At 42.7% G+C, this 27,109-nt stretch overlaps 1 protein-coding gene across 3 annotated transcripts in view; it reads right to left on the bottom strand.

Moving 5' to 3' along the window:
• The window catches only part of NHSL1 (NHS like 1), a 104,347-nt gene extending 78,953 nt beyond the window's left edge, over window positions 1-25,394 (bottom strand). For all 3 annotated transcript variants that reach the window (XM_082048376.1, XM_082048377.1, XM_082048378.1), the window contains exon 1: window positions 24,776-25,394. In XM_082048376.1, coding sequence (XP_081904502.1) covers window positions 24,776-24,980 — 205 coding nt within the window. In that variant the 5' untranslated portion in view covers window positions 24,981-25,394. The remainder of the gene's footprint in view (window positions 1-24,775) is intronic.
• Window positions 25,395-27,109: the final 1,715 nt, after the last annotated feature.

The following is a 27,109-nucleotide window of genomic DNA, read 5'->3' as shown; positions in this document are numbered from 1 at the left end:
ACAGCCTTCAGGAAAAGGGGTGATGGACATTTGGGACAGAAGACAGGGCCCTTAGCAAGACAAACGCAGTTAGACAATTGTTCTAATGAGGAGCTATTGCTGCTGGTGGTAGAAACAGAAGCTATTTTTGTTGCTTTGCTCCAGCAGCTGGGTCCCACGCATCTGCTGATCCTTCTGAAAACATGGAGCAAAACACGATGCTGCCAAAAGCCGGGGGAGAAGGTTTCTAGTCTGGAGCCAGCACCAGTAACACCAGAACACCCACATGCTTGGAGAGCAAGGCAGTCACATCTCTGTCGGCTTATCTTACAACTCGCATTAAATGACAACCCAGAGTTGCGGTAGGATTACTTGTTTCAGGTCTGCTCATTAATCTTATTACCATGGTAACAGGAAGAGAAAGAAGTCGTTTCACCACTATTTCCTCTCACAGTTCGCTTATGGATTTAAAAGCCCAAAGAGGGAAGCACCTTTCCAACACAAAGCAGCAGCGACCTCACTGCGACCCAAGCAGCTCTCTGGAGGAGTCCACACGCAGTGAGATTCTCAACACAAAACCAAAGCAACTTACAGTACTCGACAAAAGCCACTGTCAGAAAGCAGCCTTCAGTCAGAAGGGTATGGCATTCTACTCCTCCTCCTCCCGGAGGAGATGCTCTGCTGAGGCTGCCTGTCACTCATGTCCACGGTCACCACTGTCAAAAACGCAGTGCCACCTCCTGGACACGCTTGTTCCCAGGAAGGCCTGCTTTGGCCAGGTGCATAATGGACGGCCAAGAGGCTTCCATGCTTAAATCAACAAAAAATATTAAAACAATTCAAATCCATATTGATAGAGTTTATGATTTTTAGTGGGCACTCCTAAAAAAGTTTCATTTTTACACAGAGCACTTCAATGAGTGCCCTATAAAACTCACTAACAGAGTGTCGTTTCACTGTAAAGGAAATCTGAGATGTTAGAATTTGAACTGATCTGTTGGCCACGCATTTTAGACAGAAACCACTAGGTAATACCCAGCCCAGCAAGGTCAAGACTTTCCACTTTGCAGGGCACAACATTCAACATTGAAGAGCATCATTCAGCCCCTACCAGACAGGGGCAATCCCTCACTCTTTTTTGGACCATAGAGCAGCAGTTAATACATTAAAAAGTAATGCAACAATATTTAAAAAAAAAAAAAAGAAAGAAGAAAGAGCAAGAATGACAAACCTAATTGTTATAAAAAGAAGAAATTCAACAGTTGTGCTTTCACTTTGTAGCCTGAAAGGGTCTTCCTTCCACGTATTTCAGCTGCACAGTAGTTCAGCTCAGGGATGCTCCTTTTGGCACGACCCTGGTCACCTCCATGCCCTGTGACACTGGTTTGCATTGCAGGATGAAGAACCTGACAACTACTCCAAGCTACAGATCCCTCTGCTGTTATGCTACTTACCAGTGTAAACACAGCTTCTCATAGTCATTGCTATGCGCTTAAGATAGTTCTAGTATTTTTAAATGCACAACCAATGAAAAAAAGTAACCTTGTCACACACTTCCACCAGCAGCCTAAGGAAAGGCTATACCTCAGCAAACAGAAGTAAGCGGAAAAAACTAAACCAATACTTTATATCAAGATCAGCACATTAACCTGAAGTGGTTCGGTAGAAAATTTTTAAGCTTAAGTGTCACATTTGCTAGAAAATCATATTTATGCAAGGTAAGCCAGTCAGCACTAACTTCTTAGGATTATGCATGAAGACAGCCCACCTACTTTATAACAGGTCACATAAAAGCTTTTCAAAAATAATAAGTACAAGCCTTACATTTACAGATCACAGCAGAGGAATGCATCAAATTCCATTACAACAAGTAATGACAAAAATACGCACCTATTGTCATGGACAAGATTAAGCTAATGAGGTGCAGCACAGGATAGTTCCAACTATGTGCACCTGGTTTGCGTGGGGAAGGGCACCTATCCACAGGGAGCTGCACAAATGATGGCTCCTGGTTGCCAGCAACTACAAAAACCTCATTGTGGTCTTGAATTCAACCGAGATGTGAAACTGGGACAACAAAAAGCAAACCTGACCAGCTAAGGGCATTCAGACAGTGGAAAGCTTTTCTCCAATTTAACACAAATCTCCCTGCAAATTAAGCCTTCAGGCAAGAGTGTCTGAGTGGTTGACCTTAATAATGAAGGGAGGAAAAACTTGGGTTTTCCTCATTACTTTAGCATTACGCTTTTTTATCCCACATAAGCGTGTTAAAGATGCAGCAATTTTATTAAGGCTAAAAGATGAACAAATAATCCAAGACTTTTGAACTGAGGTGTAGAAAGCGTGTTCCCCTCCTAAAAAGCAGGCTCTGCTGTTGCTGAAGATGCCTTTGCTTCAGCACCGCAAGTATTAGTCCTTGTCTTCATCACGGGATGTGGCTAAAATTCCCATTTTATCTTTCTGTTTCCAACAATTATTGATGGGTTTAAATTAAAACGAGGATGGATTAAAAATCAGAAACCAAAAGGGGCCAGGATGCCATGCTGTAAAGAGCAGATTTCCAACAGGTCTCTGGATTAGGAGGATTTACAGGCCAAGAAGGATGTTATAACAAGCAGCTTAATGTGAGACATGGTGGTATCTCATTATGTATGTAACTACAATGACTCACAGGAAAAGAACAAGCAAAAATTGAAGGGTGTCAAGAAGCCCCTGTGAGAGCAGGAAATCTCTAAAATAAAACTTCTAAGGAGACTGCAGCACACCCAGTGCTAGAAGAGGACACTGCTGCAGAACAAAACTAAGAGAAACTTCAGAAGCTGCAACTACATATTTAAAGGGATGATTCTTCTTGGTCTTCACAGGAGGACCAACAGAAGCACTTAACCATGGGATGACTACAACATACACACAGTACAAATGCAATCCTGTCCCCAAGATGCCACATAGCCCGATGGCCCTCTGTCACAAACTCCCCTTACCAGCTACAGAAATTTTGACTTAAGCTCTCCCCAAACTTATCAAGAACCATCTTAAAAACACTCCTTTGTCCACATTATCCTGTTTGGAAGTCTGCTCCACAACTTCCCTCCTCGGATGGTTTGGGACCTTTTAATGTCTGACTTCAATTAATTCACAATACACCCATAACCATTCATCTTGTGCCAATACTCTCCTTGGACTTCAACAGGTTTCCTCCCTCCTTGTGGTATTTACCTCCCAAGCTACCAGCTAGACTAAATAAACCATACTTTTGTAATCCCTCTGCATATGACCAGCAATTAAGTTTAAAATACTTTAAAGTCTGAAGGTCCAGATAAGTTACACAAGAGCTTCAAATGCCAGAAACATTTTCTGATTTCTTTTTTTTTAATATAGATAGAAAAAAAGTGGGAGGCTGTAGATGACTGGAGTCCAACAACACCGGGATACCATCAAAAAAAGATCCCTGGGCTAATTATAGACTGGTTTGCCAGCCATTAACTACAAGCAAGATCACAGCTGTGACAGGACTCTGAATAAAAGAATTAATAAAAATTCCATCTCTTAATAGCAGGCAATGTGTTTTCACAGAGAACAGGTCTTCCATTTGACAAAGGTTTATGGCACTTCCCCAAAAGTAACAACAGCCTTCTGCACAAATGCTGTTGGAGGAGGGAAAAGCCAATGTAGAAGAGTTACAAGCACAGACAGCACAAATCTGGTAATGCAATACTTAAACAATGTGAAATCATTACTATGCTTAAACCACTGCAAAACATATGAAGATATTTATAGGTTTCAAGTATGTGCATGCTGTTTCAAAGACCACTTCGACATGAAATTCTTTCAATGCTTATGAATCCAATCAGCTGTGGGTGCTACTTTTTTCATCTGTTTTAATATTCGCTAGCCTGCACGCTTCTGCTGTTTAAAATTAAGTGCTGGCTTCTTGTGGCAATTTGACATAAATTCACTGCCCCTACTACTGCTTTGCACAGCAATCACCATCTGCATTGTACTCCCAGCCCTCCAGACGATGGAAGTGGGTTAACAGATACTGTTTAAAAGCAAACATTAGCAGGTCAAGGAAAACAGCAGACGAACTTTCTACCTAAGATTCATTTACCAACAGGTCCTCTTCAGGATTGCAGTGCTGTGTGAACTGTGCAAACAGCTCCTGTTGCAATCTGCAGTAAAGAACTAGATGTGGCACAGAAAGGTAGAATGTGCATTAAATGCTCTTGTGAAAGTAAAATTAGAGTCTAAGGAAAAGCTGTGTGTTAATTATACAGTTGTGACAGTAGATGAGTCAATTTTCAGAGTCTTAAAGACTGAACACCACCACCTGAGTAAACTAATGGACTACAAGCATCAAGTATTTTTGTCTGTGTGTATTTATACTGGACTGTGTTTGAAAAGCACAAGCTGAATTCAAATATGGAAAGCTAGACACATACAGACGTCTTTCCTGACCTCCACATTTTCAGTCATCAGCTAAAGATTTACTGAAGGAGAGGTTCAGTAGTAACTGATTTCACAGCTGAATCTACATGACTTGCTTTGTCACCATGCCACTTGAGGACGAAAGCCCCACGTGCCCTGGGAAAGGCTGGCATACCTGCCAGGAGAGATTTTTATCTATTGCCTGATTATGCTCACCCTGCTTCACCCACTGCCATTGGCCTTCTTAAAAATTTAACGGAAAAAATAGGGCCCCACACCCTGTTCTATGACCAAAACCAGCAAAGCAAAACCACAGCAAACAATAGCCATTCATTTTGCAGGTTCTGTGCCTGTGCCATTTGGTGGCCTCCTCGGAAGCAGTCACATGAAACAGCTCCAAGGGGTGAAACAACATGCGTAACACAATGTGGTGAACAAACTGAACAAATGTACGTGCGGGCAATTTTTGAACTGCAGAAACAAGAGCTGGGGTACGTCACCCTCCCCGGTCGGTCGGCATGGCAGAAGCACCCTCTGGGGTCTCCATCTGCCCCTTCTGCTGCAAAGAGAGCCAAAGGCAAGTGGGGGAGGCAGTGCACGCATGGCCGTGGCTCTGCCACCCAGGTGCTCTGATGCTTTTGGAAATCACTTTGCTTTTGTATACAATACCCTCCTTCCATTATATTTCCTTCCAATGTGTTTAGATTGCAAATCCACACAAGCAGAAAGAGTGTGTTACTTGTTGCCCAAATACAATATTATGCAACAGGACCATAACCATAGGTGAAGCAGCTGAATGTTACTTATGATAAAATAATAGAAGTACATGGGAATGTTGGAACATTTTGGAGCATCTGGCTAACTCCAGCGACAATGCTATTGTCCAAACCTATAATCTTCCTTTCGTTGTGTTCAATTTCACCCCATACCTCCAGGAACAGCCAAAAGTGATTCCCATCCAGGGCCACCCAGCAGAGCGAGGCCTGTGCCAGGGGCTGTCAGCCATGCTCGGCCAAGGGCCTTCTCACCCCTGTGCCTCTCCTTCTTTTAGCATGAGCTCATAAACTTGTCATTTAACCAACAAAACCTTCAAACTTCAAGCAGTCTTAAACACTAAAATCTCTTTATTAAGTAAAAACTGATTTTTTCCCCATTGCATGTGAATGCAGGGTGTTTGAGAGAGCGAGTGACAGACCCCAGCTGCAGCCGAGATGAACCAGGCAGCCATTCCCTTGAGTGGGGATAGGAAAATCGGTGGCAAAAGAGACTGGAAAAAGCACAGCAGAAAGAGTAACACCATAAAACAGAGGAGAAATGAAGAAAAATAGCAGATCTCTTCTGAGAAGTAGACTTTTTTTAAAAAAATTCAGTCATATGCTTGATACTTGATTCTCATTTGTTTGTACTAATTCTGCATTTGTTCAAACTGCTTGTATATTTCGAAGAACTGCAGATAAGAAATGTCCCCAAACTTACACACCCTATTAAAATAATGTATATGACATAAAAAAAACAACTACAAAAAGAATGGGTATGACTCATGAGTCCCATTGTGATTACACACAACTCTGAGACAGAAATAAAAAAATTGAAATTAAGTCAGAGGAACAAATGCCACACAATCAATCTTAAGCTTTAACTAAACTTATTGAATTCTGCCAGGAATCTTCACTTTTACAGACTCCTTCATTTAGTTTACTATACATCCCTCATTTTGGCCTGCTGTTATATACACAGAAAAGTAACACTTTAAACAGAAAGAAAAAAAAAAGGTAACTTGTACAAATTTTTGCTTGCCCAGTTCAACTTGGAAATTGCATTTGTTTAAAGACATCAGAGAAAAATCTGTTTCTGATTTCAAACATTGGATATTTTATGAGAACATTGCCAAGAAAGGAATCTAAGGAATGTCCTCACACGCACAGAACACATGAGACAACTGGTGAGCAGCCCTGTGATCTTTTACAAAAAACAAATAAAAAAATCTGCATTTCTACCATGAAACCCTTCTCCAGGGAGCAAGCAGCACATGCCTGGGATTTTTCATGGATAGCTTCTATCATAACTTCTTGCTATTATTAGTATAAAAGACTTCCCTCTCAAATCCACAGCTGTAAGACAAGCAAGGGTGGAAAATACTTCCCGAGTGCAGGCAAGCAGCAAAAGCACATGCTCCCTTCACAGCGTTTCTTGGCACTATTCTCCTTCTACAAAAACTATGCAGGAAAGAGAAACTCCAGGCAAATATGACAGAAACATGAGCTCATTTTTCAGTACGTGCCAATGAACTGGCTCCTCACCCATAAGAACATGTATTTAAATCTTCTGTTTGTACCTCTTTCGTCCAAAACATCGCCTCTGCTGCAGGAACCCCATTTCGATCAAACACCCCTGCACCCCGTGTTTCACACAGTGGGGGTCACCTCAAGGGCCATGCAGAAGAACCGAGCACTGCCCAGTTCAGTCCGTACTCAAACCTGGGACTAATACACCTGATCAAGACTTTTTGCCAGATCAGACCAAGAACACACCACAGGAGATGGTGGCCAGAGTGGCATCTAAACTTCATCACTTCTTCCTGAGCCCTCACAGCTGAAAACAACCTGCATCTGAAAGGCAAAGGTGCTGTGCAGTTTCCGAGACACACAAATCCTCCTCCCTATAGAGACTACCATCAAGTTGGTGTAAGGACTAGTGTGTAACAACTTAACTCCTTTGCATGTTAAGGTTGACAAACAAACAAACAACAACAAAATCAATTATAATGCTCCAGCTTATTACTTCAGGATCATAATTTTCAGTGTATAATAACGTAATGCACAATAACTGTTGCTCCTCAAGGTAGGGAGAAGCCTACTACAAACAAACAAAACGGTGCAGAGCACAGTGACAGAGAAAACAGCATGTAAGTGCATGAAAACAGTAAAAAAATTCAAATATGACAATCAAAATATATTGCTACACAACAAATCTATCCACTGCTTTGAAGCATAAGCCCTAAAATGGGTCTTTATGTATTGTAACTAGCAACTTCTGTTTTTCAGAAATAAAACCTGAAAGTTTCAACACTTTTTTCCATACATTCAACTTAAGATTCATTAAAAAGCAAGTGTAATTCAATTTTATTATGCAATACAAAAATATTTTGGTTTTGTACAAACTCTTTTGCTGCACGTATCACATCTCTGAAAACTTTACACCTTTCTTAATTTTCCAGATGATCTAGATTCCAGAAGCCCCAGTCTTCTAAGCTGCCTTCTTACCCAACTCACTTGAAAACATTTTACCTATTATACTCTTCATTGAAACAACAACTTCTACCTTGTATCTTGAAGTTAATGATTTCAAAAAAATTTCATCTTTCATTGTTTCTAAATTCCAGTGATCTGTGAATTGAAAACCTCTTGTGCAGGTGAAAAATGTAAACAGTGTGTGTTTTTTGACTTGCACACAGGAACATTCAATTTATGATACACCACTGCATAGCAAATTGTGTTGTACAATTCATCAGTGTTTTCTCTAGAAACACTGGTTCACTACTCAGAAATCTGCAGGAAAGGAACATTTTTTATGCCTTTTTGAATTTATGGTTGGCAACCGTACCAAGATCCTTAGCGGAGACTTTGCATAAATAGATGTCATTAGTAGAATAAAAGCAGTCGATGTTTCGAATCAACCTGAAAATAAGAATATTCTGAGCAAGCATTTATAAGCACTTGAGTATTTAACTTAATTGCTATTCTCTTCTACGGAAGGTATGTTTTTTACAACTTCTAAGACCTTCCTTACAACAGCTCTCTGGTGTCACCTTTCAACAACTGCACTTCAGTAAGAAGAGTAGCAGTAACATCAACTGTTTATAAAAACAGAAATACGAATGTTCAATAAAAAAAGTTAGCTTTTTCTAGTCTTTCAGTTTCAGAATCACGTTCTTAAGAAGTCCAGTTAAAAAGATCGAATAAAAATATCTCTTTGACTATAAAACCTTATTGTCCCGGCGGCTCCGCACCACCTCTGAGTGAGAGAGCAGCCCGAGTTTCCACCAAGCACCTGCAACCCCGAAGCACCACCAATTCGCTGCCCCTCTCCGGGCGCCCCGTGACATCCCACCCAGTTAAGGTAAACCAACTTCTGGTGCAGCACCACCAGTAAAGATGCTCTACACAACAACCCACCCCAGAAGCTCCCGCGATGCGATGCAAAGCACCCCTTTGGAGGCTCCTCAGCCCCGCCGCGCACCCTGAGCCAGCCCGGCCTTTTGTCCTCCCCGCGGGATTCACGCCGGGCAGCGCTGTCCTGTTCGCAGGAACAAAAGGCACAACACATCCCTGCGCTCCCTCATCAACGCACTCAGCAGATTATTTTGTTTTTCTTTAAGGATTACATTTCAATTCTAAAAACCCCTCTTTCCACCAGCCGAAAAGATCCAGCCGGAAGCGGCCGCAGCGGCTTTTTTTCCCGGCGCGGCACCCTCACCTTTCAGGCAGAACATCCCGCAGCCGTCCCGGGCAGCGGCCAGGCGGGGCGTGGCGGTGCCTGCGGCCGCGGCAGCCCCGCGGGGCCCGGCCCAGCCGCTCCCCGGCCCGGCCCAGCCCGCGGAGCGGGGCCCGGCGCTGCCCCCACGGCCCCCGGGCCGCCCAATCCGCTGGGGTCTGGGGCGCAGCGCCGGCACCTCCCCATCGCTCACCTCCCCTCTCGGCCCAAAACACAAGGCGGGGAAATGAAATGCCACTTACAACGCGGACTGCCGGTCACCTTATGAGTGCCCCAGCTGTCCCCGGCCCGAAGGCAATTGTTTTAGCTCATCTGTCAGCATTTTCCACCGCTGTGGGTTCAGCTTATGGGCATCAGTTGGGCAGAGCTGGAGAAATACATCGCTTTAATCCCACTCAACTGTTCGTTATGAATTACTACCTCTGCTCTTTGTGATTTTTTTAAAAAAATCTTTTGTTCTCAAATATGTGCCTGCTCTCTCTCCAGAAAGTGCTTTGCTTGCACAGTTTTCTATTTCATCTATACACCTAGGCTTAATTAATAAAAATCTTTCAAGTGTATCTCAACAGTCAACCTAGAGACGGCTCATCTTTACCTGACTACTGGCTAGAGACAGAACAACCCTCCACCCAAATTTCTGTACAAAGAAAAGTAACAGTTGGGGAAATCTAAACAAGACATCAGACCATGCTGCACCTTAAATGACTTCTCATTTTAAGATGAAACTATAGTTTCTCAAGTTAGAGCCAGCATGTATTAGCATCTCAGTTCTGGGGGTACTAAATGTCCACAACACACCAGTCACTCTCCACAGTCCAGGGGGGAAAATGTGGGTTTTTTTCAATAGAATCATGTCTCCAGGGATGGGGCATCTACCAGCTCTCTGGGCAACTGTGCCAGTGTTTCACCACACTCACTGCAAAAAATTTCTTTGTCATGTCTAGCCTCCTTTAGTTTAAAACCATTACCCTTTGTCCTATTGCAACAGGACCAACTAAAAAGTCTGTCCCCATCTTTCTTATAAGCCTCCTTTAGATACTGAAAGGCAATAACAGGGTCTCTCCAGAGCCTTCTCTTCTCCAGGCTGAACAACCACAACTCCCTCAGCCTGTCCTCATAGCAGAGGTGTTCCAGCCCTCTGATCAACTTGGTGGCTTCCTCTGGGCCCTCTCCAACATGTCCATGTCTTCCCTGTACTGAGGGCTCCAGAGCTGGATGCAGGACTCCAGGTGGGCTCTCACCAGAGCGGAGTAGAGGGGCAGAATCCCCTCCCTTGACCTGCTGGCCATGCTGCTTTTGATGCAGCCTTCTGGGCTGTGAGCACACATTGCCAGCTCATGTCCAGCTTTTCATCCACGAAGAATAATAAATATTCCTTGCTGTGCAGCTAAAGACTGCTTTCCCAGCTCAACACCAGAGATTATGCTGCTAAAAAGATTTCTTACATACATCCTGTTTCAGCTGAGGAGGCCTTCAGGGACAGAAGTGCACAACCTTGTAAGCATTTTATTTTTATAAGGATCACAAAGAGCTACCACCAGCAATGTACTTACTGGGGACTTACTGGTCTAAATGCAGCTGTGTTTGTTGACTAACTTTTACAGGCCCTGGCCTTGTACAGCAAAGAAATACAAGAACCAGGGAGAAAGGTAAGGGTAAGGGTAACCTACCTTGCTGAATGACAAAGAATTGCAACTGTCTCCAAATGCATGAGATGTCCTAAAACCTCCATGTAAAGCCAAATTAAAATAAAGAACACACACAAGTGCATGTTATCTTGGGGTGGAGCTCCAGAAAAAAAAGGTCCAGATACCTTGCAAATGGAAGTTTAGACTCCAGATGAAGCAACACTGATGAGACGCTAAGTGCCATTAGCCATGCTTAGATCTTAAAGTATCACATTTCAAGTATCTGTCATCATGTAAGAAAAGTTACTTCATTTTAGAGTGGGCAAAGAGCAGGCTGCTGTGGCAGAAAAGTGGAGATATTATAGTGGAGTAGCTTAAAATCCAGAAACAGTGTTTATATAGTTTAGCCTGCCTTTTCTCTTTTAAATCCTGATAGAAAGGGTACAAGCTGTCCTTATGCTCTGAGAAGCAAAGGGCCCTCTCCCCTTAATTCCATTTTCTGGTGCTCCAGGCATGCACACGCTGTTTCCTCCCATAACTCTTCAGAGGGCTCCAGGAATAAACATTTCATGGAGGCAAAACAAACAAAAACATATTGTAGTTGGAGGAAGGTTACTTGGATACCAGAAGGATTTTAAGGTCCAATCTTGTTAAATCTACTCATTAATTACCTGGAAGGGGAAGTAAGCAGCGCATCAGTGACAGTCACCAGGGACGGAGAGCAGCTGCAAACACACCACTGGGGACTGAGAAACAGCAAGACAGATTCTAGGGGAATCACAAACACAAGTAGAAAAACACAAAAAGAGACAAAACCAGCAGTCAATTCTGCACATAGGCAGCAGGGAAAATGTCAATAAAACAAAGAAGAGGAAGCCAACTACGGAACAATAATATTGTCTGAGAAATTAGACACAGCTTAGAGGCAACACAGCATTAAAGTGCTGAAAAGTCAGAAATTGCTCTGGGCTGTAACACCAGCGACACGTACCACTCTGGGAGGGTCGGCGCCAATGTCCCTTCTTCAGGGGACACCCTCTGTCCTGTTTACTGGCTCCCTCTCCCACCCTCACCAGTAGAGCAGAGGAGCCTGAACGGCATCCCCACCTTCCTGATGCCCCTTGGGAAAGAGGGAATGCTAAAGTAAAATAAATAAAATAAAATAAAATAAAATAAAATAAAATAAAATAAAATAAAATAAAATAAAATAAAATAATTTCACACAGGGGAGCAGAATTACCAAACCCTGGATAGCCATGAGGCAGTCCAGCATCTATTTCCACCTCTTTTTTAGTGTGTCAAGACTCTGTGAGTGCCCCGAAGACACATGCACAGCTTTATAAGCAGCAAAACTAAGGAGTGCTGGTATCCCACCTCAAAGGTGGTGCAACTCGCTGCTCAGGAAGGCAGGAGGTCCAAGTGGTGTTCTTCTCTTGCCTGGTTATTTGCAGCAACTAGACAGGTGCCTGGACCCTCTCTTGCAGCTGTGACACTTTGCAGGATGTCACACCTGGTCCTGACTCCAAGACCCATCAGGGAACTGGTTCTCCAACTCTCTATGTCTCATTTTGCTGTCTGTGACAGCAAAGAACCAGGTTTCCCCATTGTAGTGGGGTGAACTCTATGGAAATAACATGGAAATATCTTCCAACAGTCAAATTGCAAAGTATATATATATATACATATATATATATATTACAAAGCAATATATGTCGAGATGCATACAAAGAGGCAGCTACAAGTGTGAAGTGGTGCCTCCAGGAACATATTCCCCCCACTTCTATCCCATCACGGGAGACGCAGAAGACATGATGGCAACCACCATTGCCACCTCTCATGGAGGTGCTGCTCCTACTGCCTGGATGCTCAGTAGACTGGCTCCATAGAGGAGATCACGACAGACATGGAGAATTATGCATGTATATCCATATTTAATAAGGACTGGCCATGGTCTTTTAAATAACAGCCAGGAATTTTGACACACCAGATCATGTCTTTCGTTGTTACTCTCAAGTCACTGAAATTTCTGACGGCTCTCTGAGAACAGCTAGAAGAAATACATCCGTATCATTTTTCCCTTGTTGAAAACGTAACATCACTAGTGGCATTTCTCTTAGCTGCCCTAACCTTGAAATGCAACCAGATGGAGGGAAATACATTTAGGAAAAAATATGTATATACTTGCACCATTTTTTGACACTAAAGATTGTATTATTAAAATGAGCATGGAAGAAAATGCAGCTGAGACCTGCCCAACTCACAGAAAAACTATGAGGGTTTAGGCTGTTTCTCTGTTGCTTCACAGCAAAATGCATCTTGATTTGCCTGCCAGCAAGCAGGACTGTTGGGACGTTAATTAAATCCTTTTCCATTGAGAACCAAAGCGATCTGCAGAGACGTATGTTTCTGATACCCTGGATGGGTGCCAACTATCAAAAGAGATTTTTTTTTCTCCAAGGCCTGAATCATTCTGACATGTTTCCCTTTCAAACTGTACATAAAACACATACACATTAAAAACAAAACAAAACACAACAACACCAACCCACCCTGAAAAGTATCCGAAGAAAACAGCTGGAGTAAAAAATAAAATTTTCAACTTGAAGTTTGTCACAACCCAACACGGTTTAGTCTGCAGTTGGCTCAAGCAGTAAGGAAAGCCAGACCCAGAGCCTACCAGGCACTGTGGTCCCACTGGTGATAAGAGGAGGGAGATAAAGAGAGGTCAGGTCAGCCCCAAGCGTATCTTTAAAGGAGCAGCATCGGCTCTGAAACTGAGCACCGGCTGGAAAGATATTAACCATTATTTTGATAAGGAAAACCAAATATTCTTGTAACTCCAAAACAAGAGAAAGTAGTTTGCTATTATCTCTTGCAGTTGATAGCATGCATTATACTACCCTTTCCTCTTGAGGAATTTATCACTGAGTAAGGTGGAGTTTCCTCATACAGTGAAGAAGGAAAGAAATATTTAAAAAAATATTATAGAAGATGAAATTCATTTGGGGAAGGTCACAGCAGACATAGTGAAACAAACAATTTACTCATATGATCAGGCTGGAAGTACATCCTTTAAAGCTGAATCCACCACGAATAACTAGAATAAGCCCCTGATTAATTCAAATACCTAAAATTGATAAATATTCACCATAGCAGGAGGTAAAAGGATGTGTCCTGTCTTGCAAAAAGTAATGCAGGTAGGTGAACTGTGGTGAATGGATCTTCTCAAATTATCAGTGAAACAACTAGTAATAGAGCTACTTACACACTCCCAGATTCGCAGTTACACGGCCTTGCTGTACCTTTCAAGACTGGCATGAGAAACAGAATTTTCCAAATATTCAAAGGTAGAAGAAAATTGAATTTTAAGCACTTTTAAGCAACAAGGATGAACAGAACCAATCTAAATATCAGAAAATGTTGCTTATAATTAAAACTGACTTCTAAAAACCTTCCAATGAAACCTCTGAAACCATTTGAAAGTGTCTTCCTAGAGAATTAAACATAAAGCACTGACCTGTTACTTGAAGAAGGGACATAGTTCCACTTTAGTCACATGTAAATTCAGGAGTCAAAGTAAAATCCTTTATTTATGTGCCTGGTTTTGGTTTTGTTTGTTTGTTTGTTTTTAATCAAAAGATGGTTTTCAGTGAGACAACTTTATTTCTATTCCTACTCCAGCTATAGCTATACTGAGGAGTTTTCAATTAGATACTACATGCAGCATTTGTGAAATTGTGTTATGGTTTCTGCCTATTACATACAAAATGTTCTCCTGCAATTAATCCACTAATGTCTGCAGGTGTAAAATGCTTGGCAATAAAATTGATAAAATAAATGGGTTTAGGAATAGGCTGTCTTCTGCCTTAAGTGAGGAAGAAAACAAATACAATGAAGTCATTAATTAGTTCACCTTATCTTTTGTTTGTCTTACTCTTCAGACAAAGGGCATAGAAAGGGCAAAATCTTTTTAAGAGCTGCAGCAGGTCAAGAAAGGAATCTGTAACCAACTTCTCCAAATTCATTCAGGAATTTCTTTGCAGAAGAAGCCAAACAAAGAGGGCATTCCTGGTTGTGCGGGGAGGACCGAAGTATATAGAGGCTTACCGCATGACAAGGAGAAAACTAATTATACCAAAATAGTGACTGACTGTCCTAAAACTAAAGAGAGATTAGGGCAGAAATTCTGAAGAAAAAGTCTGGAAAAACAACAGGCAATCCAGCAATTTCAGTCCACTGCTAAAAGACCTGCTCCTAAATTAAAATAAATAAATAAATAAATTGTTTTGCAAGGGTTGTGTGCCAAATTATCTTTGATTAATGGATGCAATAGGGCTTTATCAATAATGTTTACTGTTAAAACAAAAAAGCCTCTCATGGGCACTTTCAGTTGTCTAGTCACCTGTGCACCACTCCAGAAAAGGCTGCAGGTGTACCACAGGTTGACATGGGCTCACTTCTTCCGACTGACACCGTCAGTTTTTCACTAGCCCTGCTAAGAACAAGCCACTGAGGAATGTTCTGAGGCCGCCTTTGGGTAACCGGGAATATCAAAATCACAGGCGTCAGGAAGGACACCTGAATTACCCCGTTATCACCCTGGCATCCAAACACAACTGGACCGTTACACATCGTCCTAAAAGGAGGAGAAAAGAACTGGTTGTTTCCAGAAATATGCACAATTACAGAACATTGTCACCAAATACAGAATAACAGTCTTTTATCAAAACGCTCCTCAGTGCTGACACACATCAGACAGACACAAAGAAACAAATAGAAAAATCAGTTTGTCTTCTGAGCTAAGGGGTACAACCGTGCAGGCACATTGTCAGTACTAGCTGGGAGCCTTCTTCATTCACATCATCAAAATGCTTACTTAACGGACCAGAAATAAATACCGAAATACTGAGCTAAACCCAGCAGTACTTAAAGCAGTTCTCTTTTGATTTAAAGTGATGTGCCAAAATACACCCAAGTCCTTCAAAATAAATTACAAGAATTGGCACTTGGGCATTCGCTGTCCTTGGGTACCAAACTGAACCAGCACATCCATCTGTAACGGCATGCAGAGCAGGCTAAACCAGAGGTTTGTAGGTTATTACAGCTTCAGCCGTGTGTTGCAACGGGAAATATTCCTGAATCCATCTGTTCCAGCTCTTTCCTCACTACAAACCCAAGCCAGCCCCCAAGGCATCCTCTACCATCATCCCTGGGGAAGAAACGTGATTGCTTCTTCACTGAGGCTCCAGCATGCGTGTGTGAAGTGTCAGCACAGAGCAGGGACAACAAAATGAGTTATTTCTCATCTGACCTGATTAATTTAATAGATTTGCTGCCTTTCCCACAGTCCCACCTGAATCACAATCTGCCAGAGACAGTGGAGGAGCTACAGTCTCATCAGTGTTAGGTCCAGCTCCCCATTGTAGCCAGCGGCACCCCGGTGAGGGAGCTGAGTGCTGGGGGTCTCCTCCCTTTGCAAAAGCAGGTCAAGTTGGCTACAAGTCAAAAGTCTAATTTCATACCTGGTTCTGCCACTGCGTGTCACAGTGACCTCACTTTCATACAGAAATGAAAATGCCTTATTTATTATATGCATTACTCAAGGTTAATGAAATTCAGCTAATAACTCCTGGATGAAAGTTTCCATGTAAGTGCACAGTGCACTGTAATCAGTCACCCTTATTCATCATTTCTTTAGCAGTCTTGACTACAAGGGAGAAAAACAGATACAAAAGACTCCATGAAAATTACAAGCAAGTACAAACAAATTTCAGTTTCTAAAAGGCAACGGCCTCCACTATTCATTAGTTTCTATACCTATTTCAGACATTGAAATTAGGCATGGATGACAGAACTGAAATTAAGAGCTTAGTTTTTTTTCCGTAGGTCCATTTAATTAATATTGTCACCAGCGAGGTGCCTACAAGAGTGTAATTCAGAGTATTAAGCCAAATAGGTAAACCGTGAGCATCCGTGGTGCATTAGGAAGCAAACACCTGCATGTGCAAAATGAAACAAAGCCCCAGGGAAGTAAGAAAATTCACAAATGCAAGCAATCAAAAGGAAACAGAGGCAGCAGGTGGCAGGAGCGGCTGTGATGGGACCCAACCAAGGGGGACGTGCTGCCTGTAGCCAGGCGTGTGGTACCCGGGGGCAGGTGCCGTTCCTGGGGGATGCAGTGAGGAAGCCAAACCAGGTCTCCCTCCAGCAGCCGTACCATCAAACCTGACCTGCCAGCTGGCACACACAGCTTCTTGTATGAGGGTTAGTGGACATGGCCCACAGTTCATGTAAGAAGAGAGGAGTCACGCCTCTGCCTTTCCCCTCCCTTCCAATACACATGCACACAAATGCACGTGCACTTTTATGGACCTATGTTACCTTGGAGAAACTGTGATCGGGGAAAACTTCTATTTAACACCTCCGTGAGCTACTCTCAAGCAAACTGCAGCCCTCTGAATCCCTCTGCTTCAGTGTTTGATTTGACAACTTCTGAGCAGCTTTACCAAAAGCCGCCTATACACTTCATGCATCTTTTCGTTTTGAATGAATGGGCAAGTGATACACAAGATGCAAAGCTTTTAATTCACAGCTCCTAACTGCCTTCAGTACACTGCAAGTTCATGGAGACTCAATGTCCAGGGAGATAAAGTGCCAAGCAGAAGCTGCCATGCCATCCATAAGTGAAGCTCCAGAAGGAGCAGAGGGTGTACATATTAATTACCTTTCCTCAAGATGGAAAATAAACCAATATACATGATGAAAATACACCTTGTGTAGATACTATAAGCAGCTAAGACTTGTATTTTAACAGACCACTTTAGCTCAGGCTTTGGAAGAACAAGCTACACATAAGGTTACAATGGAGTTTCCATTTCCATTCCCCAGAAAAAAGAAAAATACAAGAAGGGGTTTTGAACTACAAGTGGGAAAGAGACGCTAGTAGATAAATTAATAGGTAAATGTCAGGAAAAAAACCAACCAACCAACCAAAACAGGTGGATGGGAAAACTAGAGTTTAATTTATTTATTTTTATTGAGACTCCACAGCTAAAAGACAAAAAGAAAATGTATTTCACAGTTTAATTTACAAACTGTAACTTCCACCCTTTTAAATAGTTTCAAATATTGTAATAGAAGTTAAATACACTCTTGGAAAATTAATTAACTTCAGTCATTAAACCACATTCTTAACCTTTAACTTCGCTTTCTTTTCATTTGTAATGGAGATTGGAGAAAAACAAGTAGCTGTAATATTTGCAACGTCCTGCCAGAGTGGTGAGCTATGACCACACCACAGACAAAGGTTCCCTCAGTTTTACGGGACAATTCACGAAACAGTTGGCTAACAACCTCAGGGAAACAGAAATTTTCCTGTATTCTTTTCCTTGATGAGCAGTGCGTAGGAAAGCACACAGAGCGCGTTGTTGCAGCTCAAAAAGTGCATACAATGTCTCGCTGGAAAGCATCCAGTCTGCTTTATAAAATACAACCAGCTAAGAGTAAAATGTGAAAGTCAGGAGACATCAGTTCTGACCCTCTACTGAGGGGGAAACAGTGGCCCCAAGTTTTCAGCCTAAGGATTAGCTGGACTCCGGAGGGAATAAGCAGTATCCTGGGAACAAGAAAAAGTATATAAAGTGTATAAAAGTATATAGAAGTGTCTACAACATGAAATATAACTTGAAACCATCCATAAAGGTCAAAACGATACCCTCTCAAGGAAAACCACAGCACGCTGTGCATTTCTTCATTGCTGCAAAGAAGCAAGCGAAGGACACACAGTTCTGTGAAGAGCACTGCTCCAGCTACAGTGCTAATCCAAACATCAAGTAAAGCTAAACTGCAAGACAAATTGGGCTGCAATGTCCTTGTAACTTTGGAAACACACCGTTGCATTTCCCAAGACTGTGGTCTCCTATAGCGACCAGTCAAGAAAACTTCCTGGAGCTACTCTGCAAGTGACATTCAAGGTGTGCTACAGAAGGTAGAAGCAGCCAGGGTCTCACTTCACAGCAGCTCACAGCTGCCCAGATGGAACCAGCATCTGCCTGGGGAGCAGGGTTCTCCAACACCAGGGGTTAACTTCTCCTTTGTCTAACAAAAGCACGAGTCTGGGACAGCAGCTCTAATACATTGATTCCCCACTGTAATCCTGTGCGCGTTTTCCCTTCACCTCCTTCATCACAGCAAAAAAATTCCACAATCCCCTGAAAGAATAAAACCCTTAAACACAGTAAACTTACATTAGTAAGAGGTTATGGCTCTTGGAGCAGACAGCATATAGACAGTGAAACCAGCCACAACTGTAAAAAAAAAAATCTACTTGGAAATGTCCTTTAGCACAGACAGCAATTCTCCAGTTGTGGCTTCCCAGAGAGGAACCCGCACACTGGGAGAGCAGCCGGCAAAGAGGGAAGGACTGCAGCAAATGTTTAAGGTCATAGCAAGTTATTTTATCTTCTATTTTCACCTGGAAGGAGGAAATTTAGCAAGGATTCTACAGAACAAATAGCAACGATGGCTGGATACTGGTTTTTTTTAAAATAAAGAAAAACTAGAGATCTGGGTTTGAACAAATAATTCTGTGATACATATGAACATTCCTTACTTAAACTTCGTTTCTGTAACTTAGCAATATTTGTTTGGAATACCCACTTTGAGATATGCATCTAAGGTAGTACTTACCAGAAGACATGGGAAAGAAGGCAAAGTTTTGATTAAATTTGCATTTATGTACAAGCATACAAAAGTTACTACTTCAAGTTGTAGTTAAATGCAGGATCCTCAACCGTCTCCAGCTGTTTTTTTGCCAGCATTAAAAGTTTCAATTGCCACAGTATATCATGAAAGTTTTACAGAACCCTCTGCTGTGCCACAATACAAACAAGCTAAGACAAACAGTACATGCCTCAGTAATTTCAGTAGTACCTCTGCTCCCAGCTGAGGACTGCCTCCATAAAAGCACAACATCCAACAGTTTCAACCACAAATGTTAAGATGCAAACTTGACCATATAGGCGACTTGTTATGAATGCATCTAACTATATCCCATTTTATCTTTGCATACAGAACCTACAACATGTCAAAGGAAAAGGTACGGCAAGACAGAAAAATCGCCTTTGTTATCAAATACTTCATTATTTTTTCCACTTAAATATTTATTTTTGTATGTGTGCTTATATATACGAAATTACGTGTCTATGAAACATTTATTTCTTTTTTAAAAAGTCTTCCACAAAAAGGTATATAAAACACAAAATATTTGTTTTGGAGTTATTCCAGTCTCTTACATACAAGCTTTTTGAGGTTTCCATAAATTATTGTTTATGGACTTGCCCAAAGCTTCAAGAATCCTTTTCACAGACACACACACTCCAACGCTCCAATCCATCACGTATTACTGCTTCTACAAATGCTAACAGCACCCTTGGGTTTATGGGCCCTTATCTCTGTAGTATCTGACATGAGTTTTCCACACCTTGAACACAAGAGTTTGTGCAAAAACATACGGGGAAAAAAAAAAAAAAAAAAGCCCTGTTAAATGATTCCACATTAGAATAGCAACAGCAAGTCTGGATTCAGTAATCTTGCTCATGGGGACTTACTAGTTCTTGGAATTCTTAACCTCTCATTACTACAAAAAACATGATTACTGCTCTGTCCCTGAAACCCCCTCATGAACTGTGTTCGTGTCTTAAAAAAAACTGGATTTAAAAATTCATCTGGACTTCAGAAAAAGACTGAGCTGATGCTACAGTTAGACTGCGTCGTACTTGCAAATTCCTACACTGAGTTTCTACAGGAAGCACTGAAACGACAAGCTCCTTGGTATTAAAAAAAAAAAAGGTCTTGAGTCCCGACTCTGCCTCTGGAATGTGAAGAAGTGTCATATGTTTAAACAGACCACAGGTAGTATAGGCATAGCTAAACAACATAATTTTTACTGATATAGTAAGGAAATACCAATATTGCTACTGTGACAGAATAAATTAATTGTTCAGTTTGTAGAGACTTAACCCCTTGGTAAGCATGATGTTATGCAGTGGGTGGTTAGGAAATTAATGGACAGCTTTGGTAAGAGTTGTCATCAAGATGTCACGATTATCTCTATCGGACTTGCCAGGAACACAGGAAAGGCTGAGCCCACAAGTAGTTACTTATTAATTTAAAGGACTTTAAGCATTAAAACAGAGTTTCATGTTTAGACTGTTTTTGCAAGGAAAAAATGGGCATTCCACACACTTTTATATTAAAGACCAAGACTTGGCCAGCAGACAGCAGAAAGCCAGTGGCTGCCACCTTTTGAACTGGTTTTGATCAGTCTTTAAAAGACCACAGTTATCTGAGAAACGAGGTTTCTCTGACTAATGACTCCAAATAAGTTTTCCAGGTAGTACAGCCTGCAGTAAAAAGCAGCCAAGGCTGTTGACTTTCTCTGGATGCAGAAAGGCTGGAAGGCGACCAAGTGAAATGGAAGCGGTGGGTACAAAAATTACAGCAATAAGTGGGGACAGCAGCTATGGGGAGAGGGGGAAAACCTCCTCCTCGGGTAGCAGCATCACTTGATGCATTGCCACCTGTGGCCAGACCTCACTGCTAATGGTGTTTCTCCAACAACTGGCCAGAAGGTCACTGTTGGAAGGAATTAACAGGAGAAAGGATGTCGCTAGCTCTGGAGAAACATCTTCCCTTTCTCTGCATCCCTGCCAGCCTGGTGGGGAGATCAGCAAGACCAGCTGTAAAGGCAGCACTGCTCAGAGCTGCTGTCACAAGCTCTCCTTTTCCAGCCCCCAAAACTGAAGGAAGAAAGGGAAGGGAAGGAGAAGAGGGGGAAGGGAAAGAAAAAAAGAGTAAGCAAAACTCAGCAAGATATTCTGATGTTGAAATGTGACTCATCTCCTTTTCTGCAAAGTCAAAGTAAATATGATGAGGTCTGTACCATAAACTGACTTGTGTTATCTCAATTCAAAGTTAACTTGCCATGTTATACTCATGGTAAACAACACAGGCCCACGCGGATCACTGTGACATATTTCCACGTGTCAGAAACCCTTCACAACACACACAAGCACCTTTGCTTCAGTTTCAAGTAATAACTCTGTCAGGTTTATTTTTTAAAGGAAAAAATGCTCTGAACTTCAGTCTGAAAACCCCTGGGCATCCCTTGGCAAAGGTGCCAGGGTGCCACTGCCCTGACACCCCGCGCTGAGCTGCATGGCGCACAGTCGGCTCCAGCGGCTCTGTCCGTAACAGACTGGATGAATCCAGATCGACTCTGGCCATGCTGGCCTGTCTTCTCCTCTTGGAGCTACCTCTGGGACCACCGGTGACAGAAAGAGAACAGAAAAAGGACATTCAGAGCGTGTGTAGGGAATAAAAAAATATATAATTTCACCCACACACACACTCCAGAATAAAGGAAACTTCTGAACTACAATTTCAGATCAAAGAAGCGAAACACGGGGGTTACAGTGTGCTCTCACTTCAAAAGTCCTTCAGCTGACTGGGGAGGAAGAGGGCTGAGCAAGAAATGTTTCAAACAACAAACTTTTATTTTACTATCAACATTTACCGTCTCCTTTAGTAACTGCTTTATCCAGTGTGAAGCCTCATCGGTGCAGCCAGTTCCAAAACGCTCTGCACTACTCTGTACCTTTTAAAAATGAAGAGTAAAGCAGCAGCCCCCAACTTGACTTGCACACAAACAGAGCTCAGCGATGCAAGACATCAGGGTGTGCCCTGAGTTTGTAGTTACCATTTACTTTTTGTTTTTCTTGTTCATTTTAAACGGGCAAAACCGACCAATCTCACTGCTCGCTACTGTTTGCGAGTTCCCGTTTGCAGCCAATGCAGATTAGCCACTTTGCTGCTGAAATACCACGCAACACATGCTGCCTGGTGCCTGTCACCTAGCAGCCTGGTGGGAATGCAACATGAGACGGGAAGAGCAATGAAGCAGCAAAAGAATAAAAGGTTCAAAAAGACAGGAAAAGAAACAGCTCTGAAAGAAAAACAACAATTCCTTCACTTCCAGTTTCTGTTAACGCTCCTGCCTTTACATGTACAGGTAGGTGAAGAAAAAGGTATAAGGAGAGCCTGTGATTTGTCATTTTTACCAGTTTACCTGAGGAAGAACTGGAGGCAAAATTATTTTGAGAAATGAAATTTTAATAGTTTTACTGCTAATTTAAAGTAAGCAGTCTGGTTTTCTATATAAAACTAGTCATCCTTCCAGTCTTCTGTACATCCTGTTTTTTTCTAGTCTGCATTAATTTTAAGTGATGTGGTTAATTCGAGCACCAAAGACAATATTGTTTTGAGCCCTTGAAGGCTGGCAAGCAGTAACACAATGGTCCAATGGAGCGAGCTAATTTGAGAACACAAGTATTCGTTTATCACACGTTTTGCCTTTGGACACAAACCCAAGATGACGACTCAGCCAGGTAGCGATACTCAAAGTGCTCCAACACCGTGCAAACCTGACTTGCAGCCCTGGGTGAAACACTTGCAGCCGTGACCAGTTTTTCCTGCCCGGTATATAACCCAGACTCCCTCCTGCCCCAGCATCCCCCAGCAGTTTGTCAGCTCCCTCCAAGCAGAGGGTCCTGGTCAGACAGAAGTGCACAGTTAGATCTATGATCCAGGCAGACTTTACAAGTCAAGTCGAATCATACCCTGCAAAGGGGAAATAAGCCCTGCACAACCTATACCTCCCTCCACCTTCCTTTCAAAAATGATGTATTGTCATCTCCCCTATAGGCAGGCAGGGAGGCTTTCATAGCTTGCTGCCCAATTACGGGAGGAATTCTGCCCTCCCCCTCCAGCCTATACAATAGACTCTTTATGTAAATCACTCAGAAAAATTAATACACCGTTAATCCATCAGTAAAGCTTCCTTTCCCATCTCTGCCTCGTGGTGCGAGCACGGGCTAAGGAAAGCAGTATGAGAAATTTAATGGAAGCTACATAGCAACCAGCAGCAGGGCTGCGTGGTTCTTCTCACCCACAGCACGTAGGATCCCACAGGCGCTACAAGCGTATCTGACATCGCTGTGCAATATCAACATGCCAGCAACCAAAAGTGAAAATTAGCCGTCACCTGCAAATGCAAACTCCCTTTGTAGTAGTTTTCCAGCAGCAAAAGGGGTTAAAAAACAATCTTCAGAGCACAGATTAAAATCATTTCCTAGCGTGCTAGTAGCAACGCACAAGTGTATACATCCTGCGCTAGTGTTCCTGCAACAAACCATTTACTCAAGCCACAACTTATTCTGACTCAGAATTTAAATTCTGGTCAAATAACTACTAACTGCTCCCAGAAATGAAAAGAAATAAAAATCCCTTTGAACTTCAAATGTCCCTGAAGTGCTTGTCTGCTCTTATAAAGGTGACCTTAGAGCAGAACTGAGTCAACCTTACACTTTCCATTAACAAACTAGTGCTTTGCCAGCACTAGAGAAATTACAACCAAATCACTTCATCAAGTGTTTTTAACCACACACACTTTTGCTGACCAGCCAGTAAATGCACTGATAATGGTAGCTCACCATCTCTGAGAAGCAAAGTTCTGAAATTTATTTTGATTTATGGTAAATATGAGGTATACTTAAATAGCTACCTGAAAAACTCCACTCAAAAAGAAAAAAAAAAATACTCCAGGTCTGAGTATTTCAAGGGTTCTTTCAGAGCTGCCTATCTTGCATCGTAGATCTCCTTCCTCTGTGGAGCAATTCCCATCACCATTCCATCGTCTCATTTTATTTTGCATCTGGGAGCTCTTCCCAAATTGCCCTCATAAAACAAAATACACTTAAAATTTTCCAGCAGGACCATGAGGCAATTATCCAAAAGCCATCCAGTCTGTTACAAGCAGAGTTTTAAACGGCTTGTGGTACCACAGAGAGAGGAGAGATTCCTGCAGCACCTGCCCAAAGGATCTGCCACGAGCAACTACTGGCCACAAGAAGCATCAACAAGACTTCCCTACACACAACACAGTCAGTACCTCTGTGTTGCCCAGAGGGGAAATTAAAGGTTTTCCCAGCTGATTACTATCAGATTTTACAGTTCTAACCCGAGAAAAACTTGGCAATGTGGTGCTGCACCTAGGCTTGTGTGCTGCCCCCCTCCTCTTCTTCCTCCTCCTCCTCTCCCACCTGTGGCTCCCAGCTGGAGCAGGATCCCAGCAGGGACCAGGGGCTGGCACGGCACCAGAAATCACAAAGGTTAAAGAGAAAGCAAGTCACCTTTTCTCTGCTGGCTCCTGTAGGTCCAGTTCTCATCATCCTCATCTACCTGCTGCACGCACATGGAGGAGAGTTCACCATCGCTGCGAAACAATCTCTTTGTCTGCCTTGACAAGGAGGAGAAATTGATCCAGCTTACAGCACGCGAGAGGGAGCCTGGGTTTTGTTTGAGTTTGAAAGATCTTGAGACACACTCCTTTTTCATTTTCTTTTAAGCCAGCTACTAGCCTCAGTTCCAAACAGACCTTTCTGAAATTGTTCCTGTCCCTTCTCTCCCAGTGGTTTTCGTGGAGGGCTAAACAATTTCAATAAGACTTCTGTCCAGGTTTCTTCTGGCTGCATTTAAGCCAGCACCACCATGGAGGTAGGTCACCGTGCCAGCGCAGCTCCCCTGAAGCTGTTTTGATACAGCACTTAGGGAGCTGCCAAAGAAAACAAAGGGAAGAAAAGCAGCAGAAAGTGGCACCTTGCAGCAGCTCAGAGAAGCACGTAACGGCTGAGCAGAACACAGCGCTAAGGCACGCGTTTTCCCCATTCTCTACTCAACAGCAAAAACTGTAGCTCCACTGTTCTCCCTGACATCGGTCCCCAGGATCGCGCACACGATTCAGTCCCCTCTTCTGGCTCATCAAAAACACCCCACGGCGGGGAAAGAGCAGGCAGAGATCACACCCCAGCGTGGCACAGCTCAGGAGGGACGATGGATGGACCAGGCTTCTGCCTCCTCATTGTGGCTGCCCTGCTGTCCCCCAGTGAAACGCCTGGTGCAGGAGCTCCAGGAAGGCTCTCTCCTAACAATAACACAGACTGCGTAGCTATCGCTTAGGATTAGAGTGAAATACGATAGGCTCGCTCTCCTAAAAGCACGACCGCAGAAGCAAAACTCCTCCTTTCCTCAGCCAGTTTGGTGGCAGCGCAAACTTCTGAACCCTGTGTGCAGAAATAGAAAAGCACTTGTGTACCTCTGTGGACTCAGAGAGGAAAAATAAAATTCTGGAGCTTGTCAATGCCACAAGCATCCTGAACAGAGTTTGCTGCAAACATTAAGTGCCCCTGTACCTGGTGGTACATTAAAAAACCAAAATATAACAAACAAACAGTGCAAAAACACAAACAAAATCTGTTCATGAGGAGACATTTTTAGTGACCAGATTCCTACTGGTTTCACTCCCAGCTGTGCTATGTTCTGCCACCTTCTCTTTAACATAGCAGCTGGAAAAAGCATTCCATGGTGTGAAGGTTTGTAAAAGGTCAGGCACTACTGAAAGCTGCCACAATGCCTGTCACTTGCCCTGCATGCCAACAGTAGTGCTGCTTCCAGGAGGGGTAAGGCAAAGGCAGCGTTTTAAAGCAGACAGAAACTGGCAATACCAAGGCATCCCAATATCCGTGGTTTTTGACGGGATTTATCACCAAGATGCAAGGTGACAAAAAACACACGTTTGTATCTTGCAGCAAAAGAATAGACTTGAATGTATGAGATATCCAACAGAACCAGCTCAGTGAATCCTCAAGGAGATGCCTGTAGCGAGGAATCCAGGGGACAAAAAAAAAGTGCCACCGATCTGAAGAATAACCATTGATGCCTTAACGTCTTAACGGCTGCAGATGATGTTAGCAAAAGGAAAAGCAGCTTAAGTAAACAAGGGTACAGTATTTCAGCTCCCAAGCTGCCAGTCAGATTTGCACTATTGCAGAACACACCCCAACCCCCTGGCAGATGCTCTCGCAGCCCTCTGGATTCTGCCGCACAGCCTCTTCAAAACCATTGAAAACAAAGGCTCCAGCTTTTTCTCAAACTTATGGTTCTCTGACTCATAATAAGAGGATAAGGTTTAACCCACTGACTGGGAGGCAAAAAGCTAAGTACTGTATCGGATTACCCTATGAATCAACTAGGTGCACCAAAGTGACCTTTGGCTCCTACTAAGACAGCACAATGGGTTGGCCAACTGTCTTCTGTAAATAATTTAATAGGCTGCATTTAAATTGAGCTCGCCCAGCGAGGTAATGCCTATGTAGATACACAGGTCTTCCAGCACTTGCCAAACTCAGCAGTGGTGTGGTGGTGCTGGGGAGGGGGGTTAGGAGGGTACATGAATGGGAGCACACACTGCTAACTTTTGCTTTTTTTCACTATGCCATCAAGTCCTTCTGTTTTGGAAGTTTCTGTCTTAAAAAGACACCACCTCCCATTCCTGATGAGACAAGAGACTTGGGTATGGTTTGGGAGTTTTGTTTTTATTCTTTAGACTGTTTGCTTAAAAGATTTTGAGAATGTTGGTTGACACAACATAGAGTCCCAAACAGCAGAATATCCATTTTGGGGCAGTC

The sequence above is a fragment of the Streptopelia decaocto genome (assembly GCF_964273445.1).
Source record: "Streptopelia decaocto genome assembly, chromosome: 3".
NCBI classification, from domain to species: Eukaryota; Metazoa; Chordata; class Aves; order Columbiformes; family Columbidae; genus Streptopelia; species Streptopelia decaocto.
The sequence above is the reverse complement of the archived record's forward strand: the minus strand, read 5'-3'. Positions and strand labels throughout refer to the sequence as shown.